General features: G+C 49.2%; 1 protein-coding gene across 5 annotated transcripts; it reads right to left on the bottom strand.

Annotated features, from left to right (window-relative positions):
- Positions 1-4,347: 4,347 nt before the first annotated feature.
- Shroom1 (shroom family member 1) lies at positions 4,348-13,900 on the bottom strand. 5 transcript variants are annotated; one of them, XM_074057205.1, is made up of 9 exons: positions 13,771-13,900; positions 13,262-13,430; positions 8,433-9,431; positions 8,292-8,347; positions 7,898-8,104; positions 7,134-7,697; positions 6,905-7,046; positions 6,542-6,814; positions 4,349-6,431 (listed from the first exon to the last, which is right to left on the bottom strand). In XM_074057205.1, exons 3-9 carry the CDS (start codon positions 9,387-9,389, stop codon positions 6,099-6,101), a joined length of 2,532 nt encoding a protein of 843 aa, XP_073913306.1. In that variant the 5' UTR covers positions 9,390-9,431; positions 13,262-13,430; positions 13,771-13,900; the 3' UTR covers positions 4,349-6,098. The 5 variants fall into 5 exon arrangements, with proteins under 5 accessions (XP_073913308.1, XP_073913306.1, XP_073913305.1 ...); XM_074057204.1 differs by having other exon boundaries at positions 13,262-13,477; positions 13,771-13,899; XM_074057207.1 differs by lacking the exon at positions 13,262-13,430 and having other exon boundaries at positions 4,348-6,431; positions 13,771-13,864.
- Positions 13,901-23,416: the final 9,516 nt, after the last annotated feature.

Below are 23,416 nucleotides of genomic sequence, written 5' to 3'. Positions count from 1 at the left end.
TTCCTGTTTGTGTGAGATGTACTTCCCTTAAACATATTTCAGCTTTTGCTACTGTGTATTTCTTTTCCTTTTACCTACTTAATTTCTTCTTTTTCCCTCACTCTTCCCCTTCCTCTCTCAAGCAATCTATTATTCAAAAACTTTAGATTTCCCTGCCAAGTAAAGAATCAACCACACATGGATATGGTAGGCAAAAACTGTAGATAAATATAGGCCCCAACCTGACCTTCCTACCTTCATTGCCTGAAACTGTAGCTAGTTTACATAAATTATTTTAATATGCAGATTAAAACTGCCTTTGCAGAAAAATTGTAGGAGGCAATAATTACAGCAATTTGAGTAGCTGAAGATCTAGAAGACAGAATGAAATATTAGTGATTTTGTGTGGTAAAGGAAAGGCCTGATTGAGAGAGTGACAAAGGTCACAGACACAGTTATGGTTTGCTTTGAGAAAGACAAAATCTAAGCTAACAAAGTAGTAATAAGAATTAATGTTTATTGCACACTTACATAAGAGAAGAGTTATTTGAGCTGTCAGAAGAATCTTTGCATTTCTTAAGAGTGTCCTGCAAACCTCCAAGTGAAATAAAATATTTGGCAAGAATGTAGGATGGATAAACCTGGAGCTCATGGCCAGGCACTGGTGGATCACACCTGTAATCCTAGATACTCAGGAGGCAGAGATCAGGAGGATTCATAGTTTGAAGCCAGCCCAGGCAAATAGTTCACAAGACCTTATCTCAAAAACATCCAACACACAAAAGGGCTGGTGGAGTGGCACAAGCCCTGAATTCATATCCCAGTACAAAGAAACAAACAACAACAACAACAACAAAAAAAAAAACCCTGGAACTCAGCTATTTCCTTGCAGGCCAAGACTTTCTGAAACTATGAGGTAAGTCAGTAGAATATCATAGTTGGATATGCATACAGAAGGATTTCAAGAACCATATATTTAATTTTTAAAAAGAACCATAAGTTGGGCTGGGATGTAGCTCAGTGGCAGAGTGCTTGCCTAGCATGCCTGAGGTCCTGGGTTTGATCCCAGCACCAAAAAAGAAAAAAAGCAACATAAATTGCCTAGCAGTGGGCATGCCTGTGGAATGGTATGCCCAACGACTGCCCCCCCCCAAAAAAAATTAACTGTTAAGACAATTTAGGTGGTAAGAATTGTTATGGGAGAATGACTTTTAATGGAAGAGAGGTTAATTGTTGATGTAGCTATGTGTGAGTCATAACCACAGCAAACTTTTTAATAAAGTTTTACATTCCTTTAATGGAGGTGGGAGCTATTCCTGAGCAAGCCTCACTTGCCTAATGGAGGGAGAGCCAGGCCCTGGATGATGCATACATAAGCTGTTTATTAACCAGGCACAGTTGTAAGCGCCTCGCAGTTTGGAGTTTACAAGATTAACCAATCTTACAAGATAGACATGCTTAGCATCTGGATTTTCAAGTGAGGAAACTGAAGCCTGAAGAATGAAGCCTCACAGCTGGTTGGCAGCAGAGTGGAATGACATCCTGGACCCTTTTTCATTACACTGTCTTGTCTCTGGAAGCAGGGTGGTCTCATCTCAGTCCTTTACTCATTTAGTGACTTTGGGCAAGTCTCCCAGTTCTCCAAACCTGAGGCGATTTACATCTCCTTCCTCTGTGGGACAAGAGAGGGGCAGGACCTTCCCAACAGGGCTGTGGGGAGGGAGCAACCTATGGAATAAGTAACCCAAGTTCTTCCAGAACTGAACTGCTGACCAGAGGCAGTAGTACCAGGGGTGCAGAGTTGGGCTACATTCCCAAATCACGTAGCCCTGATTTGCTTAAAAAAGAAACACCATTTTTTAAAATCATACTAATATTTACATACATAAATAATTTACTGTAGTAAGAAAACTGTATTCCCACAAAAGGGACATTATCCCGTGTTCTGTATGTGAGATAACTTTAATTAAAATAGAAACAATGTCTTTCTTAAGCCACATTTCTGTAGCAACCTTACCTCACTTTTGAGACTTAAACTTCGCCCTTCACCCAGAGGGGCTGAAACCACTGCTCAACAGTTCTAAAGCTGTGCCCACCCAGGCCTCATATTCTCCCCCCTCTTTTGGGTCTTTTCCTGGAATAAATTACGTGACCCTTTTAAATGGCTGCATAAGTAGATACCCTAAGGCTCTGAGTCTTTAGCCTTAAGGAGCTGGCCTCCTGGTCGGGAATTGCCACACCTCCGGACTTAAACCTGTGACGCAAGGGTGGCTTGACGTGTACCTGCCACAAGAGGAAAAAAGATCTAGACCTCTCCCACGTACGAAAAAAAGTTTTTCCTAGTGGGAAATGCATGCCGATTTAAGTATCAAAGACAACAGATAAACAGCCATTGTGACCGCCTAGGAAGTAGCCAGGCTGCGACAGAAACAGCACGGGGGCGGAAGGCGGTTCTGGAGAGGGTATCTTTATACCAAGCGTCCCTCTGGCCTCCCCACGCTCCCAATCTCCCCTTTCACCTCCTCTCCCCACGGTGCTCGACTACATTGACCTAAACTCCCTCCCTAGCTTCTGATTTACATTTGAATGAAGAGCCCTGCCATTTGTTCCTTTGAGGATCCCTGAGGTTTGCGCCAGGGGCGCCGAAGTACGTTCTGTGCCCAGCCGGATGTTCAAGACAGATTGCGCGCGGGCTCGGGCCGCCGCGGAACACAGCTTTCCCATTCCGTTTCCAATTTAGCCTGAAGGTAAAAAGTACACCAATTAAATCCTTATTAGGAGGAGCAGCGGGGGCGGGAGGAGGCGAGCCGGGAGGCGGTGGCGGGGCTGCGGTTGCCCGGCAACCACCCCAGGCGAAGCCAATCCTCCCCCGAGTCGCAGGGCTCAGCTTCAGGCTGCCGAGGGCGGGGGCACGACGGAGTCAAGGGCACAGGCGGGCAAGGGGGAGGGGAGGGAGGGACAGACACCCCAAAAGAGAACGACGGAACCCTCTTTTCCACCCTGGAAAACTACGCAAGGCTCTTTGTGATCGCGATGCTCGGGATCCACGCCCCCGGCCTCCCTCCCCCACACTTCGCATTAGCCAACAACTTGCCATCGTAGGCCTACTGGCAGTGGAAAGAAACCCAGTCTTTCTTTCCCTGCCTGGCTGGCCAGAATTTCTTTCCGACAGAAGCAAAAGGCTCAGTCCCAGCTTTTACCCCAATAGGGGTACAGCTCCGCAGATCGAGGCCAAGTCCCTGTGGCTAAGCTAGTGACTGTGCTGGCCGGGGAGGCTGCGGGGAGGCACTAGTGTAGAGGCTTTCACCGCCAAGAGAACAGTGCCCTCTTCTGGCAGTGTCCTGCAGGGTCAGTTCCCCGGGGTTCAGGTTCCCCCAAAAGTCTTGAGGTTTCTGTGTTGTGCTCATCTTGCCCTCTGAAGGAATAACGGAATGGACGACAGAAAAACCGCGGCAAGAGGGGGGCAGGCTAGACGGAAATAGTGGCGCAGAAAGACGGGTCTTTGGAAGCTCTCCGAATCTGGCAGGGTCAAGCACAGAAGCCTCATAAGCCCCCAGCGCAGAACCAAAGTTCAGTTTAACCGGAGGATGGCAGACGCCCCCTTTCCCACCCCCAGGCTCCCCACTCTCAGCCCAGGCTGGCAGTGCTTTGTCTGAAATGCACAATTCCCATTGGCTCAAGAAACGACGTTAAGTGTGTTTCTAAGAATATCATAACGCGAGCGTGCAGGGCAAAAGGAGAAATGAGTAGCTTCCATCCAGAACCGGCCTCTGAGCGATGAGGAGCTTGGAAGCGAGGCCCCGCCCACAGTGTTCAAAGGAAAAAAGCAAAGCATAATGTTAGAACCCGCAAAGGCCTCAGCAGGAGCTCCATATGCTTTTTATAAAAAGGCACAAAGTCAGTATTGTTCTGTACTCAATAGCGCGACTGTTGTAACTAATGCTTCTGGTATGAATACCACCATTTAAAATTCCCAACCACTTGCACTTAGTGACAATACACATCAGAAAACAAGCCCAGAAGCAGAGATTTCTCACTCTGGGGTCAATAGGCTTTAAATACACACACACACACACACACACACACACACACTTTTAATATGCTCAACTTCCAAAAATACCCTGAACCTTTGCAGAACAATATGCCTGACACTGGTGTTTGCAGCTACAATACTGAAGCAGATTTCACATGTATATCTGCAAACCTGATTCTGTGTGCTCAGGGCTAATGCACGAATGGAGGAGAGTTTGTCTTGTGTGTCATGCCACTCCATACCACCCCAGGATCAGTCCGTCTGGCTTACAGTACAACTCAGCTGCCTCTCCAGGCTCTCAGCGCTCACATGGAACTGGCCCCACCCCTCACCTTCAACTCCCACCCTCAACTGCCCTCCTCAAACCTGGCTAACACAATGGGGGTCTCTGAAAGAGAACTGGATAAGCTCAGTTTTATCTGTGGTTTTTCTCTTTTCTTTTAGTACTGAGGATTGAACCAGGGCTTCATACTTACTAAGCAAATAATCTATCACACGAGCTACATCCCTAGCCCTGTTTCTCTGTTTCTGTTTTGTGTTTTGAAATGGGGAGGGGTGTCTATGTTGCCCAGGCTGGTCTGTAACTCAAGCAAAATTCTCCTGCCTCAGCCTCCTAAGGGACTTGGGTCATGGAGCCCAGCTCTAAACTCATATTTTGTGTGTGTTAAAGACCAAACCCAGCAACTTACACATGCTAGAAAGTGCTCTATCATTGAGCTACATCCTCAGCCCAAACTAAGTTTTGATAACATAATCAGAAGAAGAAAGTTGTTTCTGAGTCTTGGAATGAATGTTCCTATGTGTTCAAGTGTATTGAACATCTGTCAGAGATTTTTGTTTTGTTTTGTTTTGCAGTACTGGTGTTTGAACTCAGAGCTTTCCACTCGATAGGCAGGCACTCTTTGCTTTAGATATTTTTCCAATAGGGTATCATATTTATGCTCCGACATTGACCCTCCTATTTGTGTTTCTCATGTAGCTGGGATGACAGCCCTTGCCTTTTATTGGTTGGAATGGAGTCTCGTTAACTTTCTTACCCAGAATGGCCTTCAACTACAATCCTCCTGATCTCAGCCTCCTAAGTAGCTAGGCTTACAGATGTAAGCCACCATGCCTGACTCTGTCAGGGTTTTTACCCAGCAAAACACCTGTACCCATTTTCAGTTTGATGGAATTCCCTGTTCCTGGGTTTGTTTTACTTTGTTGGTGGGGTTTTGAACTCAGGGCTTCACCCTTGCATAGGAAGCACTCTACTGTCTGAGCCACACCGCCAGTACATTTTGCTCTGATTATTTTGGAAAGGGGGATTCTCAAGAACTATTTGCCCTGGCTGGCCTCAAACCTAGATCTTCCTGATCTCACCTCCCCAGTAGCTAGGATTACAAATGTGAGCCAGTTAGCACCCAGCCCTTGAGTCTTGAAGTAAGGCAGTACCCCCACTTCTACTACTGAAGTTGGGGGCTTGTTTAAGCCAACTAAGAAGACACTGTGATAATGGCTTTTGTGATAGTGGAGACAAAAGGCAGTTAGGGATTCTTGGTAGCAGTGGAGTTGAGGGCCCAGCGTCACTAGGTCCCTCCTGTTTTCAATCCTGGGTCTCCAGTCTTCCTAGACATCGCCTGTCCCGATGTTCTGCCAAGTCCCTCTTCTGCCCTGGTCAGCCAGGACTGGTGCTGCAGTTTGTCAACAAGACCCCTCCCCTCTTTCACCCATCTGTGTGCAGGTGACACTTCTCTTAGAAGTTTTTATTGAAATAAAATATAAGGTCATTTTGCACCTTAAGCCAAAGTGCTCCTCTGACTTGTCTCTCTCCTTCTAATCAAGCCTGACAGAACTCTCCTCTAGCACAAACAAAGGGAAATACCAAAAAAAGGGGGGGGGGGAAATAGTTTTAAAGATCTATAAGTTAATTCCCCAAACCCCACAAAACTTGGATAAGGCCACATAAGAACACTGGGAAGGAGCATCACGAGAAGACCCCCGTCTGGGTCCTCTAGGCTCCCTCAAGGGAAAGCACTCAATAAACCAGCATGGCCCCAATTGTGAGGAAGGGGAGATGTTCCCCATCCCCCCCCCAAACCTGCAACTAGACAGGAGAAGCAGGGAAGGACGGCTTATCTGGAAAACAGGTCTCAGGGGGCCAAGACAGACTGGAAGAAAGAGGGCGATGGCTGAGATCGCTACTGATGGCGTCCAGCTGGTCCTGAAGGAGTCGGACACGCTCCTCCAGGCTGCGCTGCTGGGCCAGGACGGCGGCCTTGCCGGCCAGCAGGGCGCAGTAGGCGCGCAGCTCCTCCGCAGGCAGTGCCCGGCCCAGCACCTCGCGTAGGGCCCGCTCGCGCCGCGCCACGTGCTCCTTCAGCTCCTTGGCGTCTTCCTGCTGCCTCTGCAGAAGCCGGAGTCGCTGCAGCAGGGAGGCCTGGAGCCGCGGGAAAAGAGCGCGATGAGCACCGCTATTTCGGTATGGTCCCAACCAGAGAGGGCAGGCCCCTCTCCGCCCAGCTTTTCCCCAGCCTGAACTCCCTTTACCCGCTCCTCAGGGTCTCCGTCTGAGCCCACTGTGGCCAAAGCGCGGTGCACGCGGGCCAGGCGACTGCCCAGCAGCAGCAGGAGGCCGAGCACGCGCTCTAGATCGGCCATGAACCTGCTGAACCGCTCTAGCTCCCGGGGGGCACAGGCCTGGCCCACCGCAGCCTCCAGAGCCGCTCTGCGTCTGACCCATGCTCCATCCGCCCCCTGCAGTTGCTCCTGCTCTCTGTGAAGGTCCTGCAGAATCTTTTGAAGGAGGCCTGCTAGCTCCACCTGCAGGGAGAGTCTGGGTACTCAAGGTCCAGGGGAAGGCCCTTAACTTTACCCAGGCTGGCCAGCCTTCTCCAGCCCTCCCATACTCACTTTCTTGGCCTGGATGCTATTTTTTGGTGCAGGGAGCCCCTGGCCACATGGCTGGTCAAGTACAGCGTGTGGTGTTGAGTTTTCAGGCCTTATTTCCTCCTGAGATGTTGGGAGATGCTGGATGAAGCTGAATTGATATGACCTGGGGACAAAGCCAGAGCTCCCTGGGTTGTCTAGCCCCAGACGGAAGAGTCTTAGAATCCTGAGTCCCCTGGTGCCTGTCACTCACCCTGGCTCAGAAGTACCAACAGTCTCCTCTTCAGCCTCCCTACTGGCTGGTCTCATTGCAGCCCTGATCTCTGTTAAAGGAATCAACCCATCCAGCAGGCCCAGGGGTGGCTCTGGGCTGGGCTGAGAGGCAAGAGTGTCCCTCAGAGAGGGATCCAGTCTAGCCAGCTCCTGAACCAGCTGTTCCAGACGCTGAGTAGGCCATGTTGGCTTGGAACCAGGCTGGCCAGTGCCCCAGGTCACAGAAGTTTGATAAGGGGGCCCTGGAGTATCATTGCCTAAAGGTCCAGGGGCATCAACTCGGGGAGGTTTGAAGGGGTCTTTCTCTGCAGCTACAGAGAGGTCAGTGGTCAGCAGTTCAGTGGGGTCAATGGTTGAGATGTCTCCATTTGCAGTCCCAGAGGGGCTACAGCTTGTGGGCCTGGAGACACCCAAGGAACTGTTCACTCCCTGCCAGCAGTCATTTGTCCCTGTAGAGTCATGGAGGGGGCACTCTTCCTGGACTGTAGCCTGGCCAGCCCTTTGGGTCAAGCCATTTTCATACTGATGGTCAGAAGCACGTACACTGGAAGTAGAAGAGATACAGAATGAGAAAAATCTCTGGCTACAGACAAGTAGTGGCCTTCAATGGCCACCTGCCCCCACTTTCACTCCCTGGGTTTCCAGGCTCCAGCTAGGAGAGGGTTCCCTGCCCCTCTAGCATTGTCTAGATGTGTATGTGTGAGAGGAATGTCTCACCCTGCTTGCAAACAACCAGAAATTCACCTGGTTGGGAGCCAGTGTGGGGAGCAGGAGTCTGGAGGTGGTCTCCTGACTGGCAGAGCTTCCTCCAGGAACACATCATCATCAGGAAGAGAGGCCAGCGGGATAGATGCAGCACAGGTCTCTGAGACCCTCTGCTCACAGTTGGCTGGGCTGCTCTGGGGGACCTCTGCAGAACACACCACTGCAGCCTCCTTCTGAGTCAAGAACCTGCAGGCAGGAACCCCACACTGACTACAGTGACCAGGAAGGGAAACAGTAGGGTGTGCCGTTTGCAAAACTAATCAGAAGACTCAAACTAAGGGTAGGTAGAGCCACACTGGCTCCTTTCTTCAGCAAAAGCTGTGAAAGATAACCTCTCCACAACTTTGTCCCCAGAATGGCTTCTGTCTCTCACCTGGAAAGTTTGGTCTGAAACAACGGTCTTGGGGTTTCTGCTCCTTGGGGACAAGCCTAGAAAGGTGACCAGTGGACTAAAATGTAGCCATCTCCAAGATACTCCCCTCTCCAACCATCCGGCATCCATTATCTTCCATACCTGAACAATGGCCATGGTTCCTCCTGGACCTCTCCAGGGACCCACGACCTCTCCTGAAGAACTCTGACTGGCGGGCCTATAGGCACTGCCAGGCTTCACAGATCTGGGGTCCAGTTCCGCTGATCTTCGGGGTTGGGCCTCCTGCAGCCCTCTGAACTCAGTCCGCACCCCACCATGCAACAACTCCGGGGGTTCAGGCCTGGCGGGACGTGCGCTGGCGCAGACCCCACTCAAGCCCTCCCCCACGGACCCACCGCCCCAACCAACGCGATCCAGCTTTCCTGGCTCCGAGAAGCACCACTTCCTCTGCTGGTTGGCGAGGTGCCCCCGGCCGGCAGTTCCTGGCGCGGGAGCCGGGGATCGCGCGGGCCCCACGTCCCCGCCGGGGTGGCTGAGCGAGGCGGAGCGCGGGTGCGCCGTGGGAGGCCGTGCGGGGACTGCGGGCCGCAGGCGGGCGGGCAGGCTCATGCGGAGTTCCTTGCGCTGGAAGGACGTCTCCCGGAGCACTCGCCGCTGCGCGCCCTGCACGCGCTGGCGGTAGGCGGCCCGTGAGGCTGGTGGGCTGGGCGGCTCTGCAGTCCGCACCCCAGCCTCAGCCTCCGCGGCCAGCGCGTACAGCAGCGGGGTGGCCTGTCTGCTGAGTCGCCCCGGGGTCCCCTGAACCTCTCGGGGTCGCGGCCCACTGTGTGCGGCGACTGCGGGCAGGGGCCGGGTGGCGCGCGGCACTGCTTCCGACGGCGCGGGCGTCGGGCCGCCCCACACCACACGCACGTAGTCCCAGTCCAGGTAAGGAACCAGATCGTGGCCCGGCGACGGCGTGCGGGGCTCAGGGCCACCAGAGGCCGCGGAGAAGGAGCTATAGGCTGAGTCGGCGTGCGTGGACAGCCGCCGGACATCTAGGCTTCGAGTGGATGGGGCCGGGGAGGCACGGTCGCCCCCAGGACCCAGCGCTTCCATAGTTATGCAGGTGAGGGCTAAGGATGGCTGGCTTCCTGGGTCCTGGAAAAACAGACAGGATGGTGGGTAAGGAGTTCCACGTAAGGGTTAGGGCAGCCTGCTGGCTTCCTGGTCACACCGTTTCTAGTGCTGGCATTATCCACCTCCCCTCCCTTTTGGCAGAGTCAAGGATGGCATGGGCAGTAGGACCACTTACAGGGAGCAGCACTGGGGGTCAGGGGCCTCAGCTCTGGGGAAGGATTTGTCAGCTAGCTGGTTCCCAGTTGGGTTCCCCCTACCTAGGTGTGGCTCTACCCTGGTACCCCCTATAGCGTTGAGAATATACTCAGGCTCCAACCCTGTCCCACCCAGGCTGCTTCCTGGCCACTCTGTTAGCTTCTCCATGTGATCTTTCCCTGATAAACAATGGTGAGAATGTCCGTAGATCACAGAGGAGCCAAGAAAGGAAGAGAGCGACCCAAATCAGGGGTAGGAACAACTTCACAGCTTCTCTCCCACCCACTGTGCCTCTAGGTTCTAGGTGCTCCATGTAAATATTCATCTTGATCCTCAGGTTGCTATCTGCATTTTAGAGATGAGGACCCTGGGGTTCTGGGGGGGAAATTATTTGCTCAGGGTACACACACAGCTGGTAAATGGCAGAGCCCTGGCTGGATTCTGGGGATGACTCCAAAATTCACTGTAGCCAGAATCAATTCCTAGAGGCAAAACTTGCCAGTCTACTATGTCCCCTCCCTTCAGCTGCCACAGTCCAACAAAGCCCAAACTCCATGTGGGAAATAAATTGTCCCAACCTCCCCACAAACTCCAGGATAATATGAACCCTACTTTTGGGTTTCCATCTTTTGACTGACCCCTCTCTTTGTCCTGCTTCTCTTGGCTTCTCCTACAGGACTCAGAGATCTCCTAGTCTTTTGGATTGCTAGGGTCCTGTACTTCCCCCATCACAGCACTCATCACCCTGCACTAGAATTGTTTGCTTGCTGGCCATCCCCCCCTCCTACTCCCGCCCCTCAGCTTCCTGAGGACAGGACCTGTCCTCACTCGTCACTCAGTGTCCGCATGGTGCCTGGTATGTGGTCAATGTTAAATAAACATTTGTTGAACGTCAAAGGAAGGAACAGACGCACAGGGAGTTGGAGGTAGCCATGGCCTTGGTAGAGAAGGAAGAGAGAGGGCTCCTTAGTTTCTGCCCACCCTTGTATTCACTCTATTCATCTTTTCTGGGGAAGGGGACAAAATGAGTGAGGCCCTTGCCACTTTGGAAATAACCAGGTTACTCATGCATTATTAGAAACAAACAGAGCCACAGGCACAGCAGGACTAACTGGAAATGAATACCTTCTCAGTGCCAGGAAGGGGAGCAAGGGGAAGCGCTGGTGGGTGTGCCTGGGTCAGGCTCAGAGCAGCTTTGAGGCTTGGGAACTTGGGGCTCCCAGTGAACTATAGTAGGGGTGGGGGAAGGCTTTGCTTCCTAGAGCTGCTTGAGATCCTGGAGTACAGAGATCAGGGTGATACACAGCTAGTGAGCATCAAAAAGCAGGCTCATTTGAGCCTTCTAGACACCTTGGAGTTCAGAGTCATCCTCCACCCACCTCCCAGAGGTCCAGGACAGGGGCCTAAAGGTAGTGGTGGGAAAATCTAGTGTTCCTAAAAGAGAAGGAGAAGCAAGAGCCGGGTCCTGGGGGCTCCCGCCTATAATCCTAGCTACTCAGGAGGCAGAGATCAATAAAATCGCAGTTCAAAGCCAGCCTGGGCAAATAGTTCTTGAGACCCTATCTCGAAAAAAATCCTTCACAAAAAAGGGCTGTTGAAGTAGCTCAAGGTGTAGGCCCTGAGTTCAAACCTCAGTACTGCAAAAAAATAAAAAAAGAGAAAGAGAGAGAGAGAGAGAGAGAGGAGAAGCAGTACTTGCCACCTGCATGGGGGGCTTTTAGCAGACCTGAGGCCAGAACATGACGTCAACTATCTGGGCTCATTAAGCACAGCCCTATAGGTGCTCTTGCTTGGGGATCTTTTGCAAAGTGGTTCCACTCTTTAAACTTCAGAAGCTACTCTGAGTGGCAGCTCCTAGGACAGATACCTCCCCTAAGAAGTATATCCTGGCTGCTCAGATGTCAGTGCTCTCTCTCTCTCGTCCTAGTCTTTCCAAGCCCAGCTAATGGGCTGGTTCATGCCATCCATGTCTGCCCCTGTTGGCTTGCCAATAGGCAGGGATCACTAAATAAAAAGATGCTCCCTCAAGGACAGAGCATAGTGGTACACACCTGTAATTCCAGCTACTCAGGAGGTGGAGATCAGGAGGATCAAAGTTCAAGCCCAGCCCAGGAAAAAAAATTAATGAGATCCCCCCATCTCAATCAACAAGCCAGGTGTGGTAGTAGTGTATGTCTATAATTCCAGCTACTGGAAGGCATAGGTAGGAGGATAGTAGTCTGAGGCCATCCCAGGCAAAAACATGAGACCTACCTAAAAAATAAAGCAAAAATAGGGGACTATGGCTCAAGTGGTAGAGCACCTACCCTAGCAAGCTTGAGGGCCAATAAAAGAAAAAAGAAAAAAAAAAACTCTCTCAAAAGAGGCCATGAAAATCTATCTTCTTTAGAAGTTACTGTGTTAACAAAGGATTGTGGATTTGCCAGATAGAAACAGCTTGAATGGACAATAAGAATGTGTACAAATCTGTTTCCTTGTCGGCCCTAACTTGTGTCAAGGATGCTTTTGCACTGGTGTCCCCCCAAGCTGGTGTCCATCCAGGGCGCTCACAGTGTGCTTTTTGCAGAACCGGCTATGTCACCAGGACTCCACTGCTTTGGTGTATGTTTGGGGGCCTCAGTACAGACTTGTCTGGCTGCAGGGGCCCTTTTGCAGTCCATCCAGCCTCTGTGTCTTAGGAACCCCAGGGACAGCATTGCCAGCTGTGGGCTGAGCTGCAGTCTATGCCAGCTGTGGACCGGAAGTCCTGAAGTTCTGTGTCTTAGGAACCCCAGGGACAGCATTGCCAGCTGTGGGCTGAGCTGCAGTCTATGCCAGCTGTGGACCGGAAGTCCTGAAGTTCTCAATCATTTTACCAGGCCTCACAAAAGTGGTAGGGGAGAGCAGCCTGGAGTGCCTACTAGAAAATCACCAGACTGGGGTTCTGGGGGTGGGGGAACGTCTCATAGATACTTTTCACCTGCAGGAAAGAGCAAGAGAGGAAGATGAGTTCAGAAGTAGAGGACTCGGGTTGGGGAGGTGGAGGCACCCTCCTGACCAAGGTTGGAGGGCCTTTCTGTGACCTTGGCAAGACTGGCAGCAGTTGGACTGTGAGTCTGGAGCTCCGCGGACAGGTTGGACCAGGCAAGCAAGCAGACCCTGGATTTTAGTTAGGGGTTGGCCAAGTCCATGAAGACAGTTTCCAAGGGGGAAAAGAAAAATCATACGGAGGCAATGGGAGCAAATCCAGAAGGGTGACCAGAATGGTGCAGAACAGACAAACTCCAACGCCACACAATAGTCCCTCTTTCAAGGACCATCTGACCTCTCTGTGGGGGGCAGTCCAGGCCACCCCTTGAGCCTGGTCTTCCCTCAGTACCATGGGGACAGAGAATGCACCGAGACCTCCCTGCCAGACAGAGTTTCAGGGTCCGGGGCCGCCTCTTGAACCCCAGGCTAGATCTGTCTGGATAGGCGATCTGGCGAGTTCTTTTACTGTCCCTGTCCCACCGTTCTCCCGGCCTGTCCCTCAGACAGCGCACCCCGTGCAGCCTCGAGGGGGCGGCTGGTGTACGCGGCTCCGCGATCTCGCAGCCAGGCTGGGAGCGGCGCGCACGAAATGCAGGACGCGGGTGGCACCGGGGAGAGGCGGCCGCCGCCGTGGGCGGACCACGTACCTGGTGCTTCAGGCTCTGAGAGTCGAGGGGCGCGAGGACGAAGAGAGACGCGGGCCCCGGCGACCGCAGGGGGCGGCAGAGTCACGCGGAGCGGCGGGAAAGGGGGCTCCGGGGACGCCGGGAGAACGGATGGCCGCTGTCCGGCGCATTTCTCGGCCTTTCCTGCCGGCTTCACCGTCGGGGAAGAAAGGCTCAGATCGAGAGCAGGGAGGGGCCCTGCATGACACGGGACCGGAGGGACCCCGAATCTCCAGCTGCTCCTCGACCGAAGGGCAGGAGTGGAAGGGGGTCGCTGAGTGGCGTCGCCTGCCACCGCCGGTGGGGGGGGTCCGTCTCCTCCCAGACCCCTGGCAGATAGCAAAGGCGCCACCAGACTGGACGCGAGCGGACCGGTCGGGACGGGACGATGTCCCCACTGCCCCGCAGCCCTCTCTGCCGTCGCCCCGTCCCCCTGGCCCCCCACCCTCCGGGAAGCGGACCCACGCAGCGCCTCCCCGCCCGCCGCGCACCTGAGGCTCCAGCCCGAGAGGCTCCTGGGCGGCCGCGGCCGGCCGCGCAGTGACATCAGAGCCCCGGGCTCGGGCTCCCCACCCCACCTCCAGCCTCCAGCCTCCGGCCGCCGCTACAGGGGAGGCGCCACGTCCGGCCAAGGGGGGCGGGAGCGGCGGTGTTGCCGCTCCGGCCGCGCCCCTTCCTAGTGGCTGCTAGTAGCCCCAGTCCTGGCCCCCGGGGGGGGGGACAATTTGTTCCCCCTCTCAGGCAGGGCTACGGCCTCTTGCTCCAGGCCAGAGACCCGGAACGTAAGGTGAGGGCGACCTTGTCCACCGCCTGCCTGGCAAGTCCTCGGCCCCCCACACCTCCCCTCTGTGGGGAGAGGACCTGGAGCGCCAGCTTCGTGGGAAGAACACACCTTCTTCTGAGTCTGCTTCGGATGGCAACGGCACCTTGATCAACTTTCCCTCAATCCCCGCATTTCCCAAACTCTTCCACCTCCTTGACCACGGTGGGTGGGCTTTTCTTTTCCATTCTTGTTCCTTTTCTTTCCATTTCTCCCGCTACCCACCATAGTCTAAGACCTCCCAGTCTGCTCTTCGAGGAGGCCAGGATCCTGAAGAGCTCCTGCCCACTGCTCCAAGTGGGTCTTTGGGGTGCTACACAGATGCATAACCCCATGGCTGGAGTCCCATCTCAAGGGCCTCCTAACCCCAAGACTATTCAGCCTTAATCTTCCACTGTGCTCTTCTAGCTATGACTTCTGGCTCCTTTTTCCCATCTTTCCAAATTCTGTCCTATGAATACCCACTCCTGTAAGAAATGCCCCATTCCTGAGTGGGGCTAGGGTCCTTTTGCTGAGCCCCTCCAGCTCTCAGATCTGTCACTGTCCTCAGCGGCCCTCACTCTGCCAAGGATCAACATGGCTGGGGGCAGGGGTCATGTCCTCCCTGTCTGGCACCTCTCTAGCAGATAAGGGTTTGTTTGTGGTAATAACCAGGACCCAGAACTCTGGCCAGTAGTCCAGACTGCCAGGTCCTGGGGCCCTGGGAGCCTGAGGAACTCTGTCTTCCTGGGTCTCGGGTGGGTGGAGACAGCAGGCACTGAGCCTGGCCCCCATGAACATCAGCCTTCTTCTTTGAAGCACCATCTGGACTTTGGCTTCATCTGGAGCTGGAACTCCGGGCATTAACTAGCAGTAGCTCAGAACCTCTTGGCTTTGAAAAACAGCACTTTTAAGACTTTGAGCTACACGGTCTAGAGCAGTATCACAACAAAAGGAACACAGCCCCACAAATGAAAAATCATTCAAAATTGCTTAGGTTTTTACTTTTATTTATTAAAAACCGTGAAGTGCACACAGCATCTATAGCAATTATTAACCCACTCCACCCTCCTGCCTCCTTTTCTTGTATACACTAAAGCAAATCTCTGCCTAAGTCACCAGAAAACTGAGATTCTGCCCACTCCTCTCTTTGCCTCTTCTGAAAAAGAAAAAAGCAGCCCCAAGATGTGGAAGTTGGCCTGGCAATGCCAGCTAGATTTTGGTGTTGCTAAGAGCTGAAGGGACCTTCCCAGCAAAGCCCTGGTGTTCTCTTGGACAGAAACCATTTCAGGGGACATCAACATGAGGCTGTTCTGTAACCGTGATAGATCATGACAACAGCAAGAGCACTGTTAACCATGTCTGACACAAAGAAAAACAAGAATATTGTCCAAATCACAAGAATGAACAAACACTGCCCATTCTGACTAATGTGAGTGGCTTAAGCTTCTTTATTTTGGTGGCACTGGGGTTTGAACTCAGGGTCTCACACTTGCTAGGCAGGTGCTCTTACCACTTGGGCCCCTCTGCCAGTCCACATTATTATTATTATTATTTTGCATAAAAAGACATGTCTTCAGGAGTCCTGGGACATTTCTTTTGACAAGTCCCCTGGGTAAATGGACTTAGCCAGAGTTAGAGCCACAGAGCTTGCCGCTAAAGAAGCTGATGAGTGGGGAAGCAGTGGAAATCCTCTCCTCCAGGTGGTTTAGCACTTGTAATCTGAACTGAAGACACTGTACCAAAGACGCCACCCACAAGTCTCTGTGGTTTTTTGCTTTGGTGCCTACACTCTCTTTGTTGGATTTGGTTGATGTGATGTGACAATGGTTGGAAAACTTAAGACCAGTTTTCTGGTGCATGTGCTAAGGGCTCTATTTTCCTTAACTTTCTTATTCCTGAGATTGTAGTTATATTGGGCCAGACATGATAGTTCACATCTGTAATCCCAGCTACTCCAGAGATGGAAATAGGAGGATCGAGGTCCAAATCCAGCCCCAGGAAAATGTGTAAGACTCTATCTGAAAAATAAACTAAAGGAAAAAGGGCTGGAGGCATGGCTCAAGTGGTAGAGTGAAAGCTTGAGGCCCTGAGTTCAATCTCTAGTACCACCAAAATAATATTTCTTTAGTAATGAATACTCTTGGTAATATATTTTCACCCACTTTGGGTTTTTTTCTTTTTTCCTTCTTGGCACAGAGTCTCACTATGAAACCCAGGTTGGCTTCCAGTTTGAGATCCTCCTGCCTCAGCCTCCCAAGTGCTGGGATTACAGACATGTGCCACCACATTCAACTCCTACATTTTTAACTACTTACAAAATTTTAAAAGATGAATTGGTGGCTAAAAGTGTAGCTAGTAGATTGTACTCTCCAAACACAATAAAAAGATCTTTCACGTTAGATCCAAATATAAACACAAGCATTATCATCTATACATACACATATATATGTATATACATATACATATAAATAAAACATGCTTTTAATAGTGGAACTACTTAATAGAGGAGAGTAGTGGAGGAGGGAAAGAGGAGAATGATAGAGCATAAATAATATTGAAATATATTATGTCTGTGTAGGAACAAGACACAACAAAATGCACTGAAAACTGTTGAACAATATAGGGTAGGGGGAAAATGGTGAGGAAGAGTAGTGGAGGGGTTAGACAATTTAAGCACAATATATTTACAGGTAAAATACTGAGGCAAAATCCCCACTCAACAACAGACACCTAAACAATGAAGGACAGGGATATAAAACAGATCATGCTAAGGGGAGGTTGTTAGTAGGAGGGGAGGGTAAATAAAGAGGGCAGAGGAGGGTGAATATGGTTGATATATTGTCCACCCGTGTATGAATATGGAATTCTGAAACCTGTTGAAGTCATTTTAAGAAGGTGGAGAGGGAAGGAGGAGAGGGAAGAGGGAGAATGGAGGAAATGAACCTGGGGTACGTTGTATACATATATGGAAATGTCTCAATGAAACCCTCTGTTGAGAGATGGCCCAAACAATGTACGCACATAGGAATAAATAAACCAAAAAAAAAAAGACAAAAAAGAAACCCTCTGTTCAACTATTATATACTACTAATAAAAATGTTTTTTAAAAATCTACTTCACATTCTTTTTTTTTTCAATGTGACTTTGCCACTACTCCACAAAGAAATGAGGTCTATGTCTCCATCCCCTTGGATATTTGGTTAGGAGTGACAGTGATTGGTTTAACCAATAGAATATAGCAAAAGATATATTGAGCCAGTTCTGGGCATAGCCTTTTAAAAATTTTGTTTCTAGTGTTTTGAGGCAGGGTCTTGCTGCTATGCAGCCCAGGGTGGCCTCAAACTCATGATACTCCTGCCTTAGCCTCCTCACAGCTGGGATTATAGGGATATACATACCTTTAACTGACTTAGTAGCTTCTACCTCTTGCTTCCTGGAAGTGCAACTTCTCTGAGACCATTATGCTATGAGAAATGCAAGCCATATGGAAAAGCCCAGAAGTATGAGCTAAAAGGCTGTGAGGAGAAAGAGGACAAGGAGCACGGAAGCATGTAAGTGCCCGAGCCATCTTGGAAGTGATGCCTCCAGAATTGGCCACTCCTGCTGACACCATAATGATCAGAGAACCATCCAAACTAGCTCTTCCTGAATTTCTGACCCTCCCAAGAAGCAAACTAACTGTAAAAGTATAAGAAACTGCACTTTGGAGTAGTTTGTTACATGGTAGTAGATCACTGAATCAGGATATGTGAATTTCCTATTTTGGTTGATATTGTCAAATCACTTAGGAAGAGATCATACCAATTTACATTCCTACCAAAAATGTACGAGACTGGGGCTAGGGATGTCACTCAGTGGTAGAGCAGTTGTGTTGGGTTCGATCCCCAGTGCCACAAACCAAACAAACAAATATATATATATATATATATATATATATATATATATATATATATATATATATATATATATATATATATATTCTTTATCCTCAATAATAATGTATTATCAAACTTTTGATCTTTAAAATTTGAAAGGTGAAACTGGTATCTCATTTTGTTTACATTTTTTATAAGATTGCACATCATTTCATACATTTTAAATCTGTTTTTATTAACTTCTGTGTCCTTTTTCTTTGCTCATTTTTCATTTTTCTATTAAATCATTGGTCCTCAGCCAGCTGCCAGCGTCTTATGCCTATAATGCTAGCTACTTGGGAGGCTGAGATTAGGAGGATGGTGGTTTCAGGCCAGCCCAGAAAAATAGTTTGCAAGACCCCATCTCTAAAATAACCAGAGCAAAAAGGAGTGGAGACGTGACTTAAACAGTAGAGTGCCCGCTTTGTAAGCAGGAAGCCCTGAGTTTAAATCCCCATCTCACCAAAAAAAAAAAAAAAAAAAAAAAAAAAAAAACATCAGTCCTCTTTATTAATCTAGAAGACCTCCTTATTTATGAGCTGGGCACTCATACTAGCTACTTGGGAGCAAAGATCAGGAGGAATGTGGTTTGAAGACAGCCAGGGCAAATAGCTCTCGAGACCCTACTCAAAAATACCAACATAAAAAGGGACTGGTGGAGTGGTTCAAGTGGTAGAGCTCCTGCCTAGCAAGCATGAGGCCCTGAATTCAAGCCCCAGTATCACCACAAGAAAAAAAAGACTCCTTTATATATTAAGGCAATTAAAACTTGCTACAATTGACAACAAACTGTCCCCAAAACTTTTGTTTGTGGTATCAGTGGGTCAGTAGTCCAGAAATGAAGAAAAAGATGCATTCTTTTTCTTTTACAAACTATGTAAAGTATAATTATAGGCCAGAAATCCTTCAACAAATTCATATTGTCTATTTTTAAAAATCTTAACAAAACACGAATCATTGCTTATATTCAAATGTCTACCTAAATTTCAAATGCTCATTTGGGGCAGATTTGTTTGCTTTTTAATTATGCACTGAATTCACACTTATCCAGAGATGAAATTTCATAGGAAGGGACCATAAGGAAGTGCTGGGAGGGACGGTGCCACTTCTATAGTGGCTCCCACAGCCAAGGCCTGATCAAGGCTGGGGGAGTAAAGGGTGGCTGTCCCTTGGCATGAGCCAGTCTTTCCTTTCAGAACCACAATTCTTGGGAAGGAATGCTGGGTTGTCACATTCCTACTGAGTACACATGTGGCACCTGTTCCCTGCAGACACTGTTTGCTTTGGTCATAACAACTCACTTTTCTCCTCCAGCCTGGCTCCAAGCCTCAGGCCTGGGACCCTTCAATCCTCTGATCTGCCCTCATTCAGACATTACCCACATATCCTTGGACAAAATAGGATAAATGAGATAGATGGATATGGACTTCTCTCCTCTTCTGACAACTCCAGTGGACTCCACTTTGGTCTTCTGATCTCCTGGCACCAAGAAGAAATGTGTCATAACATTCATTTTGGTTCTCAAGAATAGAAACTAACTTAAGCTCTGAACTAGACCCCAACGACATCATCCAAAGAGGGTAACAACCTCCACAGACCCATGAATGGCCTGAGTTCAGACCCTAATAAAAGAATGAGATGGTCTTCCAAAAGTCCCTCTCCTAAAAGTGCTCTTCTGTCTGAGCTAAATTTCCCAGATCCCCAAATGCTGAAGTCACCTGGTCAATAGTGTGTGTGTTTGTGTGTGCGTGTGTGTGTGTGTGTGCACGTGCACGTGCTGCTGGGGATTTAACCCAGACCTTTGTGGATGGTAGGCAAGTGCTCTACCACTGAGCTACACAACCCAGCCTCTGGTCAGCATTTTGGTTTATTTTGGGGGGTTTGGTGGGGGATACTGAGGGTAGAACTCAGGAACTCATGCTTGCCAAGCAGGTGATCTACCATTTGAGCCATTCCACCAGCCCCCTCTGTTTTTTTTTTTTTTTTTTTTTTTTGGTGGGAACTCAGGGCTTCACACTTACAAAACTGGTGCTCTATTGCTTGAGCCATACCTCCAGTCCATTTTTCTCTGATTATTTTAGAGATGTGGGTCTCAAGAACTATTTGCACAGGCTGGCCTTGGACCACGATCCTCCTGATCTCAACCTCCCATCTGGTCAGCATTTTAAACAGAAGAACAATTCAATTCTGGAGCTCCAGGACCAATACTATATGCTGATATTGGTGCAAAACTTGGCGACAGCATGTCATGTATATATAGGATGAATTTTTACTGTTGGCTCTGTAGACAGAATAAAGGGCCCTCACTCTCATCTAAAAAACCTTCCTGACTTTAACTGGTGGGTCTGGTCAATTACTCACATAGAGGAAACCTTGCTTTGAGACATGGAGGTGGGGATGTCTGGCATCCATCATGGTCCATGCAGTATAATTTTGGACCCCTTCCGGGGGTAGGTGTTATACACACAGTCTAGTTAGCAGCTGTTTCTACTCAAGGAACACATCAGAAGTAATAAAAACAAAACAAGATCCCAAGTTACTTTTGACTTTGCTGGCAGATCACCTAGCAAGATGAAAGGGAAATGTAACCATTAACAGGACAACACCAAATGAATTCTGGGACAAAGTAACTGACAGCAGCTGCCTGGAAGCAGCAGAGATGGATTCCCAGACAGGCTCATTGCCCACTCTTGATTACTCACAATAGAACAGGGACAAACAGGTGTTCTGCAATTTGGCATATCCCAGGGACAGGAAAACCAGCATAGTAGGTTAACAGAGTGTGAATTGCAAAGTCTAGCAGAACTGTTTGAATGCTAGTAGCCATATGACCCTGGAGCTATCCCAACTAATCTGTAAAACAGATACCGCTACACACCTGTCAGAGGAAGACAAAATGAGATTTGATCACATATATTCAGTGCCAGGCTCGTTGGAGGCTATTGATTAATGGTGCTAGCTGTTCCTCTGGAGTTTTTCCTGTGAGGAATACAGTTCCAATTCAATTCCAGCCCAGTTTTGTCTTGAGGGTTAGATTGTACATTTGGGGCTCCTGCTGGTGTAGTTCCTCTACTGAACAATGCCTCCTTCTCAGGGAGTATCCCACACATAATGTGTAAGCCTTGAAGAGACAGAGCCTCTCCTCCCACTCTGAAAACTCTGAAAGACAGCCCAGACACAGTTCAGGTCTTAGACCTGCATTTAACCAATCTGATGCTCCTTCCAGAAACTGGGACTCTTAAGTGAGTGATATAGAGATGCAGGAAGAGGTATGAAACTGCCCAGAGTTTGAGGGGTACAATGAAAGTGCTAGTTGGTCTCCTGCTCTTGCTGCACAGCCTTCTTTGGTGCTTGTCTGTTCTCATAGTTGCATTCCCAGTCTTCTGGTCAATGCTATGGGCTCCCAGATCTCCTTCCAACACATTCCTTTTGTGAGTGAGTCAGGCAGAGTTAGTTACTATTGCTTGAAGCTACAAAGCTTCTAATGCAGAACCAAGACACCTTAATTCAGCCAGATCTGGGTGTTCAGAGCTACTCTTTCTTGAGAGAAGCAACCACCAGGCAGGAGGACAAAAGTGATCTCCCAGCTGCCCTGGAGTTCAAGGAAGCAACTCTGCCCTTTGATATGGCTGAAACAAATCTTACACAATCTCAAAACCACCAACCTGGGAAACAGGATAAAGCAGTACAAGAGAAATACAAAGCAGGCAAGTTCCTGATTCAAAGTCATAAACATTTGCTATAAAAATGAAAACAAGATTTCCCTTGATAAACATAAAATCAAAGACTAGAAGGTTTGGATATTGGTTGCTTTTTCCTATTCCTGTACTAAAGAGAATTGACCTAGATTCCACCTTTTCTTCTCACACTGGCTTGGGCCAAAAGACTAGGCTAATTTTGGACATGATGGACCTATCTGGAGATCCAGAGACACAGGCTTCCATCCCACAGCTATCCCTCTACAGGGAACTGGGCACGTGCTGGGGTTTCCTTTTCCTTCCTTCTCCCACTGGGAAACGGTCCTGGAAAGGCCCCATCATGATGCTGAGTTATACAACCCCTAGTCAACTATCACTTCTTAGGTAAAGCATTCTCCAAGATATCTGTAAGTAGAGCTCTTTGTTCCCTTCTCTGCCTAATGCTGTAAGATGGAATTTGTGCTCATTAGTTGTCTGCCTGTCCCATTGACATAGTGAGTGCTTTGAAGGACAAGATTATGCCTGCTGTACCAGGTTCAGAAGTAACACCAGTGCTTGTTAAGAGTCCCAACCACACGTGAATGGCTGTGCCATTCCTTCATTCTGTGAGTTCACAGTTGCGAGCAGCATCACAAGGATGACATTGGCCTCCAAGACCTGGGGATTTTTTTTGTGTGTGTGTGTGTTTTATGGGGAAGTCTAAGGGAGAGTCCACACTAACAGCATTTTAGGCACCAAGTGGAAGTGAATGAATTGAGTAAAAGCACTGTTAAACCAGCAAGCAATTATTTAGTGCCCATACTGAAAGGGAGAGGAAAGGGCTTAGGTCTTAGGAGCCAGAAAGGAAGTCAGCATCATCCTTCCTTTCACTGAGAGCCATTGCTGGCAACCTCTCCCTGCCCTTGTGCCAGCCACCTGTGGAGGGCCTGGTGGCTTCACCATGGGCAGGCTCCCCCATCAGCCCTCACAGGGGAACAAACTTTTAAAGCCACATTTGATCCGGGACTGAGCATTCCCTCCAGATCTCCACAGTCCCTGTTTCAATTCCTGTGGTTTTAACACAGGCTGTGATTTACCAACCTGGGAGAAAATGCACTGCTTTCTCTTTAGTCCCTTTAGTCACTCACTCAGGCACAATGAAGTGAGGCCTGGGAATCCACCGCCATGAACGGAAGCAAGAATTTCCAAAGAGAGTTCATTTGGATTTCCAAATCTTCGTCACTGGTTTTAGGATTGAATTAATAAGCTTTATTATTGATGGCAGTATGTTCTAGTTTATGGCTATCCTGTGAACAGGGATTCTCTTCAAAAACTTAAGTGCCTGAAACGAATGAAAAACTAAGCCAACAGAAACCATCTGGTCTTCCTAGAGTGTCACCTAAATTAGATTCACCTCAGTATGTGGAAGAGCTTACAATTCAGCAACAAAAAGACAAACAATCCAAAAAGCATATATTTGTTGGTGTTTTTGAGACAGGGTCTCACTATGTAGTCCTGGCTGGCCTTGAACTAAAGATCCTCCTGCCTCAGCCTCCCTAGTGTTGGAATTATAGGCATAGACCACCATGCCCAGCTAAATAATCCAATTTTTTTAACCACACAATCTGGAACTTTTATTTTTTATGTGATTTCTGATCATCACATAAAATCTTTTTAGAAATGGAACTGATTTTACTAGAAGCAACGACAAAACCAAACCAGCGTCTGATGTGAATCCATGAGT

The sequence above is a fragment of the Castor canadensis genome, chromosome 16 (assembly GCF_047511655.1).
Source record: "Castor canadensis chromosome 16, mCasCan1.hap1v2, whole genome shotgun sequence".
NCBI classification, from domain to species: Eukaryota; Metazoa; Chordata; class Mammalia; order Rodentia; family Castoridae; genus Castor; species Castor canadensis.
The sequence above is the reverse complement of the archived record's forward strand: the minus strand, read 5'-3'. Positions and strand labels throughout refer to the sequence as shown.